The sequence below is a fragment of the Salvelinus alpinus genome, chromosome 4 (assembly GCF_045679555.1).
Source record: "Salvelinus alpinus chromosome 4, SLU_Salpinus.1, whole genome shotgun sequence".
NCBI lineage: Eukaryota > Metazoa > Chordata > Actinopteri > Salmoniformes > Salmonidae > Salvelinus > Salvelinus alpinus.
This window is the reverse complement of record NC_092089.1, coordinates 66,766,759-66,785,650: the sequence shown is the minus strand read 5'-3', so window position 1 is coordinate 66,785,650 and position 18,892 is coordinate 66,766,759. Positions and strand designations below refer to the sequence as shown.

The 18,892-nt window shown below is 47.3% G+C and overlaps 1 protein-coding gene across 2 annotated transcripts in view; it reads left to right on the top strand.

The window, feature by feature from the left end:
* LOC139574214 (FERM and PDZ domain-containing protein 1-like) overlaps positions 1 to 18,892 on the top strand; it is a 33,079-nt gene that overhangs the window by 9,877 nt on the left and 4,310 nt on the right. The window contains exons 3-16 of one of the 2 annotated variants that reach the window (XM_071398574.1): positions 1,536 to 1,652; positions 3,339 to 3,508; positions 7,941 to 8,043; positions 8,314 to 8,359; positions 8,448 to 8,552; positions 12,739 to 12,834; positions 12,992 to 13,117; positions 14,922 to 15,047; positions 15,928 to 16,061; positions 16,173 to 16,299; positions 16,421 to 16,513; positions 16,813 to 16,995; positions 17,346 to 17,493; positions 17,727 to 18,812. In XM_071398574.1, the coding sequence (XP_071254675.1) occupies positions 1,540 to 1,652; positions 3,339 to 3,508; positions 7,941 to 8,043; positions 8,314 to 8,359; positions 8,448 to 8,552; positions 12,739 to 12,834; positions 12,992 to 13,117; positions 14,922 to 15,047; positions 15,928 to 16,061; positions 16,173 to 16,299; positions 16,421 to 16,513; positions 16,813 to 16,995; positions 17,346 to 17,493; positions 17,727 to 18,812 (2,656 nt within the window). In that variant the 5' untranslated portion in view covers positions 1,536 to 1,539. Of the gene's footprint in view, positions 1 to 1,535; positions 1,653 to 3,338; positions 3,509 to 7,940; positions 8,044 to 8,313; positions 8,360 to 8,447; positions 8,553 to 12,738; positions 12,835 to 12,991; positions 13,118 to 14,921; positions 15,048 to 15,927; positions 16,062 to 16,172; positions 16,300 to 16,420; positions 16,514 to 16,812; positions 16,996 to 17,345; positions 17,551 to 17,726; positions 18,813 to 18,892 lie in introns of both variants that reach the window. The other variant, XM_071398573.1, reaches the window with a different exon arrangement.

The following is an 18,892-nucleotide window of genomic DNA, read 5'->3' as shown; positions in this document are numbered from 1 at the left end:
AGAGGAAACGCTGTATCACTGGGCTTTATCACCACATTCATTATCGTAAGCCACTATTGATCTCTCTCTCTCTCTCTCTCTCTCTCTCTCTCTCTCTCTCTCTCTCTCTCTCTCTCTCTCTCTCTCTCTCTCTCTCTCTCTCTCTCTCTCTCTCTCTCTCTCTCTCTCTCTCTCTCTCTCTCTCTCTCTCTCTCGCTGTCTCTCGCTGCCTGTCTCTCTCTCTCTCTCTCTCTCTCTCTCTCTCTCTCTCTCTCACGTGCCAAAGTCTCACCCCTCTCCCTCTAACAGGGTTGCAGAGGAAGTTCATTCACCTCACAGTATGATACCATCTATAAATTACAGTGGTGATGGTCAACCTAGACCTTTATTGAGTGCTAACATTAGAGACAGACAATACAACATGGATCTCAACAAATTAACAATAGATTGATTTTATTTAACAGATGATGCAATTTAAATGCACTTTACCCAGACTTTGCCTGTCTATGTCCAATTTTAGCATCATACTGAACCCAGACGGTCCCTACTGTATATACACTACTAACTTGAGTTTGGATCCTCTGTTAAGTTGTAAGTACCCAGTGCAGTCAAAAATTAGATTTTTTTGTTGTGTTTTATATATATTTCCACACTATGAGGTTGGAATTATACTGTGAAATACCACCTGACATTTCTGCCTGTTTTTTGGTGGGATGGAGTTTTAGCCTACCTCTGGTGACCAACAAGAAAGAGAGTTCCGAAACCGCTCTGCCAATAACTGCTAGCTTTCAGTTTCCCCCTGCTTACTCAGACCACTCCCAGACAGTCCTAGCAAAATTATTCCTTGAGAAATAGCTACAAGCTATTTTTGTTTCTTTTTGACCATTGTAATTGAAAACGATCACAGTAAGGTTAATCTGGGATTTGATTAAAACACAATGACCTCTCTCCCTCCTCCTCCTTCTTTCTATACCTCCCTTCATCCCTTGTTCCCAGCCCTCTCACGTCCCTGCATAAAGGGCAGGCTGAACAGAAAGTGCACTACTGCAAAGTTGTCAGTAGTGATAAATACAGAGACAAGCAGCGTCTGTGTGTGTGTGTGTGTTGTGTGTTCCTTCTTAAAGTGGAACTGACAGCATTTTAGCATGTCCTATATATCCTGTAAGCCTGGTGGTCCCGTGTGTCACATCCTGTTGAGTGTGACGTGTTTCGTCTTGTTCATGCAGAGTTGAATACCCTTCTGACGCGCTCCTCCATCTATCTTGTTCACATATCTGATTATTCGTGGTATCCAGGGCAAGTGACAACCTCTGCAATATAAACATGATGAAATCAAAATGCAGATCTGGCACGAACGTAATTGTGGTACCGAGTGAAATGTCCAACATGAAATGTCCAACACAGCACCACACTAAAAAGCGCTCTCTTCCTTTTTCTCCTTGCATATTTTTCCTTGCTTCGATGCCTTCTGTTTCCCTTATCAGTCTCTCTCTCTCTCTCTCTCTCTCTCTCTCTCTCTCTCTCTCTCATCTCTCATCTCTCATCTCTGTGTGTAGTTAAATGGAGGAGAAGGAGAGGAGTAGGAGCCGGTCTCCTTCTCGTAGCCGTAGGGCCAGCCGGGTGCAGCAGGTGGTGGGGACGTTGATCAGACGCACCCGAGAATCACTCAGCAGGTGCAGTATCAACAAACACATGCACACACGTATACACTGAACAAAAATATTAACACAACATGCAACAATTTCATTTTTTTTTACTGAGTTACAGTTCATATAAGGGAATCAGTCAATTGAAATGAATTCATTAGGCCCTAATCTATGGATTTCACCAGATTGGGAATACAGATATGCATCTGTTGGTCACAGATACCTTAAAAAAAGGTAGGGGTGTGGATCAGAGTTGATCAGGCTGTTGATTGTGGCAAGTGGAATGTTGTCCCACTCCTCTTCAATGGTTGTGCGAACTTGCAGGACATTGGCGGGATCTGGAACACGCTGTCGTACACGTCGATCCAGAGCATCCCAAACATGCTTAATGGGTGACATCTCTGGTGAGCATGCAGGCCATGGAAGAACTGGGACATTTTCAGATCCTTGCGACATGGGGCCGTGCATTATCATGCTGAAACATGAGGTGATGGCGGCAGATGAATGGCCCAACAATGGGCCTCAGAATTTGGTCACGGTATCTCTGTGCATTCAAATTGCCATCGATAAAATGCAATTGTGCTCGTTGTCCGTAGCCTGCCCATACCATAACCCCACCGTCACCATGAGGCACTCTGTTCACAACGCTGACATCAGCCAACTGCTCGCCCACACGATGCCGTACACATTTGCCTGCCATCTGCCTGGTACAGTTGAAACCGGGATTCATCCGTGAAGAGCACATTTCTCCAGTGTGCCAGTTGCAATCAAAGGTGAGCATTTACCCACTGAAGTCGGTTACGACGCCGAACTGCAGTCTGGTTAAGACCCTGGTGAGGACGACAAGCTCGCCGACTTGCTTCCCTGAGACGGTTTCTGACAGTTTGTGCAGAATTTCTTCGGTTCTGCAAACCCACAGTTTCATCAGCTGTCTGGGTCTCTGGTCTCAAATGATCCCGCAGGTGAAGAAGCAAAATGTGAAGGTCCTGGGCTGGCGTGGTTACACGTGGTCTGTGGTTGTGAGGCCGGTTGGACGTACTGCCAAATTCTCTAAAACAACGTTAAAGGCGGCTTTATGGTAGTGAAATTAACATTAAATTCTCTGGCAACAGCTCTGGTGGACATTCCTGCAGTCAGCATGCCAATTGCACGCTCCCTCAAAACTTGAGACATTATGACATTGTGTTTTGTGACAAAACTGCACATTTTAGAGTGGCCTTTTATTGCCCCCAGCACAAAGTGCACCAGTTGAATGATCATGCTGTTTAATCAGCTTTGTGATATGCCACACCTGTCAGGTGGATGGATTATCTTGGCAAAGGAAAAATGTGCACTAACAGGAATGTAAACAAATTTGTGAACAAAATTTGATAGGAATATGTTTTTTGTGCGTATGGAACATTTCTGAGATGTTTTATTTCAGCTCATGAAACATGGGACCAACACTTTACATGTTGCATTTATATTGTTGTTCAGTGCCTCTATATATATTTACACGAAGAATGTGGATGGGCCATTTGTTATGCATGCTTAGGAAACATGCTAGAAACAGCTGACAGGGCGGGAAAGAGAGGGATGACTAGCCCCCTTGCAGCGAGTCTAATTTAATGTTTAACACAAAGACTTAACTCACATAGTCTCACACCGGCTGCTCTGCCACTCTCAATAACCCCTGACCTCTAACCCCTGTTTAAACCCTGTTTGACCTCTCAGAGAGCGGATCCTTGGCGATGGGAGGTCCAACCGGTCAGGCAGCGTATCCAGTCAGAACTTCCCGGTGAGGCTAACGGTTCAGATCGTCAGAGACCCGGTGTTGGACTCCAGAGGTCATGGGTTCACCCTCTCCAAACAGCACCCCCTGCTGGTCAGGGACGTGTCTACAGGTACGCTGTGTGTGTGTGTGTGTTGTTGTTGTTGTTAAGTGATTAGACAGCCTACTCTGTACTCACTAAGTCTAGGGGTTCTAGGTTTGCCTAATGGTTCTGTAACTGGAATGAATGTGTATATTAATGTGACAAGTAAGCGTATGTGACCAGGTGTTGAATGAATGTACCCAGGAGACAACTGCCTTACCTAGGTCAAGGGCCTTGACTCCTCTTGGTTGGCCAGAGCAAGAGGATTATTATTTGTTCAGATGGTGACGAAAACAAATATGCACAAAAAGGAAAAATACCAAAGGCATGCCCAATTGAAAGACTCAACAACAAACGAAAGGCCTCGTGGTTACCAAACAAACAAGCAGCTTCACGGCTTGCAAGCTGGGACTCTGACTGACCAACCCCTTAATTGGCAGCACCTGCCCATATCAAGGCTTGGCAGCACAACACTGGCAGAGAGGCTAGTAGAGAGGCTGGCAGAGAGTCTGAGTGTGGGAGTGGCAGTTATAGTGAACTGTAATGTGCTGTCTAAACCTAGACCATGACAGTTTGTGTTTGTTTGTACTAGGACTTGATGCGGTGGTACATATCAGTGATTTATTTTATCTATGACTCTGTTTCTGTAAATGAAACGTGTGTCTATGTCCCAATTAGTTTTTTTTACGGGTTGTCTATGTCTGTAAGTTGTTATGTCTATTTGTCTGAAACAGTGTCCCCTCCCTGCTCCTGTCTTGGTTGGACCAGGTCCCTCTTGAAAAATAGATTTGATCGCAATGAGACTAACCTGGATAAATAAAGGCTGAGTAGAAAGGAAATAAATCAAATGTGTCAGAGAGAGGGGGAGAGAGAGGGAGAGAGAGAGGGGGAGAGAGAGGGAGAGAGAGAGAGAGAGAGAGAGAGAGAGAGAGAGAGAGAGAGAGAGAGAGAGAGAGAGAGAGAGAGAGAGAGAGAGAGAGAGAGAGAGAGAGAGAGAGAGAGAGAGAGAGAGAGAGAGAGAGAGAGAGAGAGAGAGAGAGAGAGAGAGAGCGCGAGAGAGAGAATGCTCTCCCTCAAGTATGGCCACCTGCTTCATCATGCCACGGTAGACCCGCCCACGGCAAGGCAGATTTAGAATGCCAGGCACCGTGCCAAAAAAGCCATGGAAACAATACAGCCACCTGCTCATCCGTCTTAGATTTGATCACTCATTCACCCTTCATCTAGGTGGAGAAGCGCACGCACACGCAGCCTTGCTGAGCTGCGTCTTTTCTCTAGAAACAGCGGATCATTTCCCTGAGGTGTACCCTGCTGCCCCCCCCAGCCCAATAATCACAACCTGCCAAAGAGAGAGGGGGGGTACGAAAAAAAGAGAGAGAGATAGATGGGGTGTGGGACAGAGAGGGAGGAGAGAGAAGGAAGAAGAAAGAGGTGGGTGAGAGAGAGAGAGAGAGAGTGAGAGAGAGAGAGAGGGGTGGGTGGGTGTGAGAGAGAGAGAGAGAGGAAGATATAAAGGGAGAGAAGGAGGGAGTGAGACAGAGTGAGAGGCAGAGAGAGAGACAGTGAGAGAGGAAGAGGCAGAGTGAGAGTTTGAAGGGAGGAGGGCCACCACCTGAGGGAGTCAATAAGGTCCTGGCAGGGCAGCAGAGAGAGAGAGAAAGAGAGAGAGAGGGGGGACTGAGTGGAGCGCAGGTTAACGTTTATTGTCATGAATCTTGCCATGGAGGCAGAACTGAGCGATTTCCCGCTAGATGGGCCAGCTGAAAAGTCAAAATTGGCTATATTGTAGAAATGAATTAGAACAAAAATGTGCTTTTTGGTCTTAATGTAAGGTTAGGGTTAGGCATTAAAAGCGCTGCATGTTCAATCCAACTTCTGCATTGGCTGTGTAGCATTTATGGTGATACGGCCTCTGCAGAATTCAAGGCATTCGTACTTCTCACGCTTCGCGGAGCAGCGCAGAGCTGTTGTGAAGGAAGTTGTCAAGGAAGTGAGTATGTGTTTATACAGGACCTCCCGCTCTCCACTACCGTCAACCAATCATGTCAATGTCAATGCGGAGCTATACGGAGCCCTCCGCATTGTTACAACATTTGAGAGGCGCACAGCGATGCCGTACGGAGCCCTCCATAAAGCGCATCCCACCACATTTTCGGATCAAGGATAAAGTGTCTCTTAGCGTTAGTAGTGTGGTTAAGGTTAGGATTAAGGTTAGGGTTAGGTTTAGGTTTAAAATACAATTGTATGACTTTGTGGCTGTGCCAGCTAGTAACCACTCTGCAGAACTGCCTCCAGAACAAGATTCATGATGAAAAACGCTAACCTGCGAGTCGATTGTAGGGATCAGGGTATTGACAGCGCTGGCATAAAAGCACAGAAGGGGGTTGTGAAAGAGGGAGAGCGAGAGACTGGGTGTGCTGTGCGTGTGACGGTGCCATATTGCTGTCAGTGGTATGGAGAGTGGGAACAGGGACAGGGCTTTGTTGTGTGTGTGTGTGTGTGCGTGCGTGGGTGTGTATGGAGAGAGAGAGCAAAAGAGAGGGAGCAGCAGAGAAATTGCTGTGCCTCAGTCCTGTTCTCTGGCCTGAAGACAAATGAGTATAAATAGCCAACCAAAGCAAGCAGAGGCTGGCAGAGAGGCTGGCAGAGAGGCTGGCAGAGAGACTGGCAGAGAGGCTAGTAGAGAGGCTGGCAGAGAGGCTAGTAGAGAGTCTGGCAGAGAGGCTAGTAGAGAGGCTGGCAGAGCAGAGAGGCTGGCAGAGAGGATGGTAGAGAGGCTGGCAGAGAGACTGGCAGAGAGGCTGGCAGAGAGGCTAGTAGAGAGGCTGGCAGAGAGACTGGCATAGAGGCTGGTAGAGAGGCTGGCAGAGAGGCTAGTAGAGAGGCTGGCAGAGAGGCTAGTAGAGAGGCTGACAGAGAGGCTAGTAGAGAGGCTAGTAGAGAGGCTGACAGAGAGGCTAGTAGAGAGGCTGGCAGAGAGGCTGGCAGAGAGGCTAGTAGAGAGGCTAGTAGAGAGGCTGGCAGAGAGACTGGCAGAGAGGCTAGTAGAGAGGCTGGCAGAGAGGCTAGTAGAGAGGCTGACAGAGAGGCTAGTAGAGAGGCTGGCAGAGAGGCTAGTAGAGAGGCTGACAGAGAGGCTAGTAGAGAGGCTGGCAGAGAGGCTGGCAGAGAGGCTGGCAGAGAGGCTAGTAGAGAGGCTGGCAGAGAGACTGGCAGAGAGGCTAGTAGAGAGGCTGGCAGAGAGACTGGCAGAGAGGCTGGTAGAGAGGCTGGCAGAGAGGCTAGTAGAGAGGCTGGCAGAGAGGCTAGTAGAGAGGCTGGCAGAGAGGCTGACAGAGAGGCTAGTAGAGAGGCTGGCAGAGAGGCTGGCAGAGAGGCTAGTAGAGAGGCTGGCAGAGAGGCTAGTAGAGAGGCTGGCAGAGAGTCTAGTAGAGAGGCTGGCAGAGAGGCTAGTAGAGAGTCTGGCAGAGAGGCTAGTAGAGAGGCTGGCAGAGAGGCTGACAGAGAGGCTAGTAGAGAGACTGGCAGAGAGGCTGGCAGAGAGGCTAGTAGAGAGGCTGGCAGAGAGGGTAGTAGAGAGGCTGGCAGAGAGGCTGGCAGAGAGGCTAGTAGAGAGGCTAGTAGAGAGGCTGGCAGAGAGGCTAGAAAAGAGTCTGGCAGAGAGGCTAGTAGAGAGGCTGGCAGAGAGGCTGACAGAGAGGCTGGCAGAGAGGCTAGCAGAGAGGCTAGTAGAGAGGCTGGCAGCTAGGCTTGTAGAGAGCCTGGCAGAGAGGCTAGTGAAGAGAATGGCAGAGAGGCTAGTAGAGAGGCTGGCAGAGAGGTTTGAAGAGAGGCCTGTTTAGAGGCTGGCAGAGAGTGGCAGAGAGTCTGGCAGAGAGGCTAGTAGAGAGACTGGCAGAGAGTCTGGCAGAGAGACTGGAAGAGATGCTGGCAGAGAGGCTAGAAGAGAGTCTGGCAGAGAGGCTATTAGAGAGACTGGCAGAGAGGCTGGCAGAGAGGCTAGTAGAGAGGCTGGCAGAGAGGTTTGAAGAGAGGCCTGTTGAGAGGCTGGCAGAGAGTCTGGCAGAGAGTCTGGCAGAGAGGCTAGTAGAGAGACTGGCAGAGAGTCTGGCAGAGAGACTAGAAGAGATGCTGGCAGAGAGGCTAGAAGAGAGTCTGGCAGAGGGTCTGGCAGAGGGTCTGGCAGAGAGGCTATTAGAGAGACTGGCAGAGAGGCTAGTAGAGAGGCTGGCAGAGAGACTGGCAGAGAGGCTGGTAGAGAGACTGGCAGAGAGGCTAGTAGAGAGACTGGCGGAGAGGCTAGTAGAGAGACTGGCAGAGAGGCTAGTAGAGAGACTGGCAGAGACGCTAGTAGAGAGACTGGCAGAGAGGCTGGTATTAATGATCGCCCCCCAGGGGAGCTACTGTAAGCACATGTGACTGTGTTGAATTATATAACAAGCGCTCTCTTCCGTGTGTGTAGGTGGCCCAGCGGATGGCATACTGTACCCTGGAGACCAGGTGTTACAGATCAATGACCTGCTGGCAGATGATCTCAGCTATGAACAGCTGCAAGACGTCACCAGGTAACGTTGTTTCTTCTGTCCCTTACTCTGTTTTCTCCCTCTGTTGCTCAGTCTCTATATTCTAACTAGATAGTAGTGTAGTTAGTCCGGTTACTGGGACTTCCAGCGTATTCAGTTCTGAAAGCATACTTTCATTTGTGCGATTGTGTGTGCGCTCGCGTGTTTGCGTGTGCTTGTGTGTGAGTTTGAGCGTGTCAGGTCAAATGTCAGTGTAGTGGAAATGCCTACATGACTGCTGGACAGAAACATCTTGCCTCTGTGTTTCTTCAGGGACTTGGAGGACTCTGTCACAATGACAATCTTAAGGCACATGACAGTAAGTGTCTGTGTGTGTGTGTGTGCTTGTGCGTATTTGAATGTGTGTGTGTTAATGATGACATAACGTCGTCTTCCTGTGTGTCAAGGGTCCTAAGTCGTCCATCATGTCGGCGGAGAAGAGGGCTCGTCTGAGGAGTAACCCGATCAAAGTGCGCTTCGCAGAGGAAGTGATCGTTAACGGTCACACTCAGGTCAGGACCTCACACAAGTTCTCTCTCTCTCTCTCTCTCTCTCTCTCTCTCTCTCTCTCTCTCAATTCAATTCAATTCAATTCAAGGGGCTTTATTGGCATGGGAAACATGTGTTAACATTGCCAAAGCAAGTGAGGTAGATATTATACAAAAGTGAAATAAACAATACAAATTAACAGTAAACATTACACATACAGAAGTTTCAAAACAATAAAGACATTACAAATGTTATATTATATACAGTGGGGAGAACAAGTATTTGATACACTGCCGATTTTGCAGGTTTTCCTACTTACAAAGCATGTAGAGGTCTGTCATTTTTATCATAGGTACACTTCAACTGTGAGAGACGGAATCTAAAACAAAAGTCCAGAAAATCACATTGTATGATTTTTAAGTAATTAATTTGCATTTTATTGCATGACATAAGTATTTGATCACCTACCAACCAGTAAGAATTCCGGCTCTCACAGACCTGTTAGGTTTTCTTTAAGAAGCCCTCCTGTTCTCCACTCATTACCTGTATTAACTGCACCTGTTTGAACTCGTTACCTGTATAAAAGACACCTGTCCACCCACTCAATCAAACAGACTCCAACCTCTCCACAATGGCCAAGACCAGAGAGCTGTGTAAGGACATCAGGGATAAAATTGTAGACCTGCACAAGGCTGGGATGGGCTACAGGACAATAGGCAAGCAGCTTGGTGAGAAGGCAACAACTGTTGGCGCAATTATTAGAAAATGGAAGAAGTTCAAGATGACGGTCAATCACCCTCGGCCTGGGGCTCCATGCAAGATCTCACCTCGTGGGGCATCAATGATCATGAGGAAGGTGAGGGATCAGCCCAGAACTACACGGCAGGACCTGGTCAATGACCTGAAGAGAGCTGGGACCACAGTCTCAAAGAAAACCATTAGTAACACACTACGCCGTCATGGATTAAAATCCTGCAGCGCACGCAAGGTCCCCCTGCTCAAGCCAGCGCATGTCCAGGCCCGTCTGAAGTTTGCCAATGACCATCTGGATGATCCAGAGGAAGAATGGGAGAAGGTCATGTGGTCTGATGAGACAAAAATAGAGCTTTTTGCTCTAAACTCCACTCGCCGTGTTTGGAGGAATAGAAGGATGAGTACAACCCCAAGAACACCATCCCAACCGTGAAGCATGGAGGTGGAAACATCATTCTTTGGGGATGCTTTTCTGCAAAGGGGACAGGACGACTGCACCGTATTGAGGGGAGGATGGATGGGGCCATGTATCGCGAGATCTACACCAACAACCTCCTTCCCTCAGTAAGAGCATTGAAGATGGGTCGTGGCTGGGTCTTCCAGCATGACAACGACCCGAAACACACAGCCAGGGCAACTAAGGAGTGGCTCCGTAAGAAGCATCTCAAGGTCCTGGAGTGGCCTAGCCAGTCTCCAGACCTGAACCCAATGGAAAATCTTTGGAGGGAGCCGAAAGTCCGTATTGCCCAGCGACAGCCCCGAAACCTGAAGGATCTGGAGAAGGTCTGTATGGAGGAGTGGGCCAAAATCCCTGCTGCAGTGTGTGCAAACCTGGTCAAGAACTACAGGAAACGTATGATCTCTGTAATTGCAAACTAAGGTTTCTGTACCAAATATTAAGTTCTGCTTTTCTGATGTATCAAATACTTATGTCATGCAATAAAATGCAAATTAATTACTTAAAAATCATACAATGTGATTTTCTGGATTTTTGTTTTAGATTCCGTCTCTCACAGTTGAAGTGTACCTATGATAAAAATTACAGACCTCTACATGCTTTGTAAGTAGGAAAACCTGCAAAATCATCAGTGTATCAAATACTTGTTCTCCCCACTGTATACACAGTGTTGTAACAATGTACAAATGGTTAAAGCACACAAGTTAAAATAAATAAGCATAAATATGGGTTGTATTTACAATGGTGTTTGTTCTTCACTGGTTGCCCTTTTCTTGTGGCAACAGGTGACAAATCTTGCTGCTGTGATGGCACACTGTGGAATTTCTCCCAGTAGATATGGGAGTTTATCAAAATTGGATTTGTTTTCAAATTCTTTGTGGATCTGTGTAATCTGAGGGAAATATGTCTCTCTAATATGGTCATACATTGGGCAGGAGGTTAGGAAGTGCAGCTCAGTTTCCACCTCATTTTGTGGGCAGTGTGCACATAGCCTGTCTTCTCTTGAGAGCCATGTCTGCCTACGGCGGCCTTTCTCAATAGCAAGGCTATGCTCACTGAGTCTGTACATAGTCAAAGCTTTCCTTAAGTTTGGGTCAGTCACAGTGGTCAGGTATTCTGCCACTGTGTACTCTGTTTAGGGCCAAATAGCATTCTAGTTTGCTCAGTTTTTTTGTTAATTCTTTCCAATGTGTCAAGTAATTATCTTTTTGTTTTCTCATGATTTGGTTGGGTCTAATTGTGCTGTTGTCCTGGGGCTCTGTGGGGTGTGTTTGTGTTTGTGAACAGAGCCCTAGGACCAGCTTGCTTAGGGGACTCTTCTCCAGGTTCATCTCTCTGTAGGTGATGGCTTTGTTATGGAAGGTTTGGGAATCGCTTCCTTTTAGGTGGTTGTAGAATTTAATGGCTCTTTTCTGGATTTTGATAATTAGTGGGTATCGGCCTAATTCTGCTCTGCATGCATTATTTGGTGTTCTACGTTGTACACGGAGGATATTTTTGCAGAATTCTGCATGCAGAGTCTCAATTTGGTGTTTGTCCCATTTTGTGAAATCTTGGTTGGTGAGCGGACCCCAGACCTCACAACCATAAAGGGCAATGGGCTCTATGACTGATTCAAGTATTTTTAGCCAGATCCTAATTGATATGTTGAAATTTATGTTCCTTTTGATGGCATAGAAGGCCCTTCTTGCCTTGTCTCTCAGATCGTTCACAGCTTTGTGGAAGTTACCTGTGGTGCTGATGTTTAGGCCGAGGTATGTATAGTTTTTTGTGTGCTCTAGGGCAACGGTGTCTAGATGGAATTTGTGGTCCTGGTGACTGGACCTTTTTTTGAACACCATTATTTTGGTCTTACTGAGATTTACTGTCAGGGCCCAGGTCTGACAGAATCTGTGCAGAAGATCTAGGTGCTGCTGTAGGCCCTCCTTGGTTGGTGACAGAAGCACCAGATCATCAGCAAACAGTAGACATTTGACTTCGGATTCTAGTAGGGTGAGACCGGGTGCTGCAGACTGTTCTAGTGCCCGCGCCAATTCGTTGATATATATGTTGAAGAGGGTGGGGCTTAAGCTGCATCCCTGTCTCACCCCACGACCCTGTGTGAAGAAATGTGTGTGTTTTTTGCCAATTTTAACCGCACACTTGTTGTTTGTGTACATGGATTTTATAATGTCGTATGTTTTACCCCCAACATCACTTTCCATCAATTTGTATAGCAGACCCTCATGCCAAATTGAGTCGAAGGCTTTTTTGAAATCAACAAAGCATGAGAAGACTTTGCCTTTGTTTTGGTTTGTTTGGTTGTCAATTAGGGTGTGTAGGGTGAATACATGGTCTGTTGTACGGTAATTTGGTAAAAAGCCAATTTGACATTTGCTCAGTACATTGTTTTCATTGAGGAAATGTACGAGTCTGCTGTTAATGATAATGCAGAGGATTTTCCCAAGGTTACTGTTGACGCATATTCCACGGTAGTTATTGGGGTCAAATTTGTCTCCACTTTTGTGGATTGGGGTGATCAGTCCTTGGTTCCAAATATTGGGGAAGATGCCAGATCTCTCTCTCTCTCTCTGTCTCTCTCTCTCTCCCTCTCTCTCTCTCTCTCTCTCTCTCTCTCTCTCTCTCTCTCTGTCTGTCTGTCTGTCTGTCTGTCTGTCTGTGTCTCCCACTCTCTCTCTCTCTCTCCCTCTCTCTCTCTGTCTCTCTCTCTCTCCCTCTCTCTGTCTGTCTCTCTCTCTCTGTCTCTCTCTCTCTCTGTCTCTCTCTTTCTCTGTCTCTCTCTTTCTCTGTCTGTCTCTTTCTCTGTCTCCCGCTCTCTCTGTCTCCCGCTCTCTCTGTCTCCCGCTCTCTCTCTCTCTCTCTCTCTCTCTCTCTCTGTCTCTGTCTCTGTCTCTGTCTCTGTCTCTGTCTCTGTCTCTCCCGCTCTCTTTCTCTCTCTCTCTGTCTCTGTCTCCCTGTCTCTATCTCTCTCTCTTATTCATTTTTTTTTCTTCCTGCAGGGAAACTCTCTTCTGTTCCTGCCCAACGTTCTGAAGGTCTACCTGGAGAACGGACAGACCAAGGCCTTCAAGTTCGACGCTACCACCACCATCAAGGTACGGATTATAACATGTCGAGTATTTTACCTACAGAATAACACCCATGCTTGTAAACTCAGTAGCCCACACGCGCTGACACAAAGTATTCAGTTGCCAAGCAACATGAGGACAGTAAAACTATACAAAATACCTACCTGTGTCGCTTTGTTTGCAGGACATCGTTCTGACTCTGAAGGACAAGTTGTCCATCTGCTGTATTGAGTACTTTGCTCTGGTGCTGGAACAGCAGTATAGCATCACTAAGCTACTGCTCCTGCACGAGGACGAGCTTATACACAAGGTGAGTAGAACACACACACACACACACATGCAACCTCACACATGCAATCACACACACACATCTCACCCACACATCCAACCTGTATTACGAGTGCAGTCAGTCGAACAGTAGTAATCTCTAAATCACAGGCCTCCAACAGGTAGATCGTGAGCTGCAAGTCATTCGCCGAGCTATTTTCTGTTGTTATGTGTTCCGTCGCAAACTGTCATAAACATAAAGCTCCCGGCTACTATGCAATCAAAGCCGCATTGACATTATCCCAACCCTGGTTAGCCACTATTGGCTTAAAAAGCCAAATGTAACACAATATCTGCCAATTAAGTTCCAGCAATATTGCTCCTGTCTGTCTGTTTGGTGTGCGCATTTGTCTATCACTCTGTATGTAGAGAATGATAACGTACTTATAACGGTCTTGTGGGTAGACAGAAAGCTTTCCCCACCTTCTCAATCGAACGTTAACTGCAAAGTAGGCTTACCTGACAGAAAGATATTGTGATTGTTTGTATCAATTGGGTGGCCATTGTTTTGCCATGACATGTGCTGCAGCAGTAGGCCTAACAGAAACATGCTGGAGGGACACATTCCTCTCTTTCTAAAAGCAAATTAAAGGGGAATTACACTAAAAATCCAAATGTGTTAGTTCTTTCCCCCAGACCTTCAAAATGAGTCTTCTGATGTGATTTAAGCATTGCCATGGACTCAAAACATAAATTTTTGTTGTTTCTCTATGAATAATTGTAATATTGAGATTAAAAAACAGGACAAATAAAACAGAGAAACAGAATTCCGGAAAAAAACGAAATATAATTTTATGGGGCACCCTTACATTTGTTTATTAAATAAAATAAAATCTAATTGTATTTGTCACATGCGCCGAATACAACAGTGAAAGGCTTACTTACAAGCCCATAACCAACAATGCAGTTTAAGAAAATATCTTTAAAAAGTAAGAGATAAAAATAACAAATAATTAAATAGCAGCAGTAAATAACAGTAGCGGGGCTATATACAGGGGGAACCGGTGCAGAGTCAATGTGCGGGGTCACCGGTGTCGAGGTAATTGAGGTAATATGTACATGTAGATGAGTTATTAAAGTGACTATGCATAGATTATAACAGAGAGTAGCAGCAGCGTAGAAGAGGGGGGGAGTTTTATGGCTTGGGGTTAGAAGCTTAGAAGCCTCTTGGACCTAGACTTGTCGCTCCGGTACCGCTTCCGTGCGGTAGCAGAGAGAACAGTCTATGACTGGGGTGGCTGGAGTCTTTAAAATAATTTTAGGGCCTTCCTCTGACACCGCCTGGTATAGAGGTCCTGGATGGCAGGAAGCTTGACCCCAGTGATATACTGGGCCGTACGCACTACCCTCTGTTGGTCACCTCAGTATAACCCTGTGTAATGTGTAGGTGTTTGGTCACCTCAATATAACCCTGTGTAATGTGTAGGTGTTTGGTCACCTCAGTATAACCCTGTGTAATGTGTAGGTGTTTGGTCACCTCAATATAACCCTGTGTAATGTGTAGGTGTTTGGTCACCTCAGTATAACCCTGTGTAATGTGTAGGTGTTTGGTCACCTCAATATAACCCTGTGTAATGTGTAGGTGTTTGGTCACCTCAGTATAACCCTGTGTAATGTGTATGTGTTTGGTCACCTCAGTATAACCCTGTGTAATGTGTAGGTGTTTGGTCACCTCAGTATAACCCTGTGTAATGTGTAGGTGTTTGGTCACCTCAGTATAACCCTGTGTAATGTGTAGGTGTTTGGTCACCTCAGTATAACCCTGTGTAATGTGTATGTGTCTCCAGGTGGTGCAGAAGAAGGAGAACAGCAGCCATGACTACAAGTGTCTGTTCAGGGTGTGTTTCATTCCCAGAGACCCCCTGGAGCTGCTACAGGAAGACCCCACCGCCTTCGACTACCTCTTCCTCCAGGTGAGCCACATCTAGCTGTAGGCTTAGACTACCATCTTTAGTGTCTGTAATTATTCCGCCTGTACTTTCACCTGTACTCATAGCCATGAGACCCTGTTTAATCGAGTAGTCACCTTCCGCTGAGAATCAGAGTTCATTTACAGGGAGGAGCTCACGTGTCTTTTTGTAGAGAAACACTTTTTGTGGAAGGTACTACAGTTGCTTACATACATTCGCTTTTGCAATCGCATACATCATTTTGGATTTGTGTATCATTTTGGAAACTGTATTCACGGCTTAGCCTAAAATATCAAGATGAACATTTGATAAAGCAGCACCGTCTGGTAGACTCGTCAAGATTTTGTCCCGCTGATGGCCCATAAGGGGTCGGAAGGAAATATCAAGGAAATATCATAGGCCTAGTTTTAGTATATTGATAATTCGTTTCTATGGCGCAAATTGAAAGAAAATGAATTAGGTTTAAATAACTTTTCTTTACATCTGCCCGTTTTTTATTCACTAATTCATGTATTAGTGGGCTTGTGGATGACATTTGTATTTATTATATCTAGAAGAAAAGCAACTAATGCAGCACATTTGTATTTATTTTATACACTATTCTGCCCATGTGAACATATGAACGAATTTACCACCAGCCAGCGGTTGTTCCCCAGCCAATCGCGAACACGTGGCAGAGAAAAGGAATTCGCTTCTGCTGCAGCCTTTATTATAGCCAAACCTGTGTCAGCGTGATTTATTTTAGAGTCAATAAAAATGGGTTTCATACCTTGTGTGTGTATCATTTCTGCCTGTGTGTTTTTGTGTTTCATGCTGTGTGTATATGTAATGTTGTATGGGTGTGTATAACACTCTCTCTGTGTGTTGGTGTGTGTGTTGTCAGAGCGTCGGGGACGTTCTACAGGAGAGGTTTGCGGTGGAGATGAAGTGTAACACTGCACTGCGTCTGGCTGCCCTGCACATGCACGAGAGACTGAACAGTATAGGCTCCACCCGGACCTCTATCAAGAGCATCACGTGAGAGAGACGCACACGCACACACACACACACACACACACACACACACACACACACACACACACAAACACAAACAAACATTGATATTGTCTCCTGTGTGTATTGTGACAGGAAAGAGTTTGGTCTGGACAGCTTCATCTCTCCCACTCTGCTCAGTAACATGCGAGAGAAGGACCTGAGGAAAGCCATCAGCTACCACCTCAAGAAGATCCACTCACTGCTGGAGCCACGACAGAAGGTATGGTGGGAGGGAGAAGGAGAGGGGAGAGAAAGGAGGGAGAGATTATATGTGCAATACTTTTGTCGTTGTTGTCGTCCATGTTGTCATCGTCGTCGTTCTCTCGCTCTCCCTCTCCCAGGTTATCTCAGCCACTCAGGCCCGGCTGGCCTACCTCACCCAGCTTGGAGAACTAATCTCCTACGGAGGCCGGTCCTATACAGCCACCATGATGGTTAGTGTGTTTGAAACAATTTACAAAGGATCATCACAGCTGTCAACCATTCTCTGACTCTGCCCCAATTTAGAGAGCTGTTATTGGCTGGACAGGATTGTTCCCCCCCGTCCTGACCTTGTTCAGCATGCGTCTCAGACTGTATCTACTTTTTTCTTCCTTTCACCCCTCTTCCCTCTCTCTCTCTCCCTCCCTCCCTCTCGTCCTCTTTTCCCTTCTCCCTCTCTCTCCCCACCCCCTTTCTCTTTGCCCCTCTGTCCACCTCCCCCTCTGTTCTTCTCCATCCTCCCCCACCCCAGTTGCAGGACCGGGAGGTGCTGGTCAGTCTGTTGGTGGGGGCGCGCTACGGCCTGAGTCAGGTGGTCAACCACAAGCTCAACATGGTGTCCACCCTGGTAGACTTCAGCAGCATCAGTAGAGTGGAGCTGCTCTCTGAGTCGGACAGAGTCAGCCTGCTACGTATCTCCCTGCACGACATCAAGGTAGGATACCATACACACTGTATAGGATACACACACAGAAATCACACACACTCTCTCAGGCACACACGTTTGCTCATAGCTACGCTTAGTTCACACAGATACAGTGGATGGAAAATACGACATGCATTCTCTCTTCCTACTTCCCTCTCTCGGTCTCTCTTCTCCCCTCCTCTCTCTCTCTCCAACTCTCTCACTCTCGCCCCCCCCCTCTCTCTCGGTCTCTCTCTTCTCCCCTCCTCTCTCGCTCTCGCTCACTTCCCTCACTCTGTCTCTCCACTTCTCTCACTCGTTTTCTTTCTCTCTCTTTCTCTTTCTCTCGCTCTCTCACTCTCTTCGCCCTCTCTCTCCAGCCTTTTGCCTTACTGATGGACTCTCTGGCAGCCAAAGACTTGGCGTGTCTACTGGGGGGCTATTGCAAGCTCCTGGTGGACCCCAGAGTGTGTGTGTTCCGTCTGAGACGCCCCAAGGTGCGGGTGCACAGGATACCTGCTGAGGAAGGTGTGTGTGAAGGGAGGTTCGCCGTTATAGAGGGAGTTTGCTATGAATCGCTGACAAGTGAGCATCAATGTTTAACTATAATTTTTCCTTTTTGGCATTGATCTTACTATTTATTTTGGCGTTGATACGTGGATATCAGCCAGTATGGATAGTATTCAATTGACTACTATTATTTACATAGTAAACTTTATTATGTAACTGAGAAAAACATATTTTTTCTTTGTCATTCCCAGGCTATGTGTCCCGCTGCTGTAGTGACTCCGATGACTCGTCAGACGAGGACTACCCCACCGAGCCTCCACCAACTCACACCCGCAAACGCCCCGCACCTGCCAGCAAAGACAGGGAGGGGTGGAGGAGTGAAGAAGAGGAGCAGAGAGGAGCGGAGGGAAAGAAAGAGAGAGCTGGGAAAGAATACGAAGAGAAACAAGAGGTGACGATCATTGAGCTGTCAGAGAAGGACATGGAGGTAGAGGAAGAGAACGGAAGGGAAGTGAGAGGAAGAGAGATCATGCTAGGAATTAAAGCTAACGCAGGAACAGTGGAACACGACAACTGGTACCACACAGACCCGCGGGTCAACAGTAACTTCTCCAGCCTGTCCAGCGGCTCTCTGAAGGCGGCCTTGGAGGAGAGCAGCGCTGCAGCTGCAGCCAGAGGAGGAGGCCCAGCCAAGGCCTCCTCTCGCTTGGTCGCCCTGCGTGAGGACAGCCCCTCTCTCCGGTCCCAACGGCCAACTCAGGGGACCACCACCCTGGATGTCCACCACCCGTTCCTCCTGGAGGTCACAGCTCCCTCTCCTCAGCGTCAGAGAGAGGGCGCCCCCGGCAGCACGGCCTCTGCCCCCGTACGCCCCACCAACCTGAGTTACCGCAGCAACGACAGCTCGTGCCTGTGCTTCACTGAACACTCCAAGGGCAGCTATCTCCCCAGCCCCCCCGAGGCCACCAGCGACGAGGAGGAGACGGAGGAAGTTGACGATGACGACGATGAGGAGGAACTGAGACGGCTCTCTAAGATCCCAAGTCACGTAGACCTGCGCCTCATAGACAAGATCTGCGCCCAGTCTAACAAAACTGCTTCCAACAACAAGTTAGACATCCCCATCCACATCTCCTCCTGTGAAAAGAGGGCGGCTTGTAGCTCCACCCGCAAAGGGGAGGAGAGTCTATCAAGACACTCCGGAGATTCCGGTCCTTTCCTAACGCCGTCCCCTAACGCTCCTCCTCCTGTTGCTAGGGAAAGTGCCTCAGAGTCAGACGATGAGTTCTTCGATGCCCAGGAGCGGTTCACTCCTCCAGTTCCTCCTGATGGCACAGGTGGGTTGTTGACATCACTTCTTCGCTGACAGAGTAACTGTGTATAGAGCTGTTAAAGTGTTAAAGTGAAGGTTTTGAAT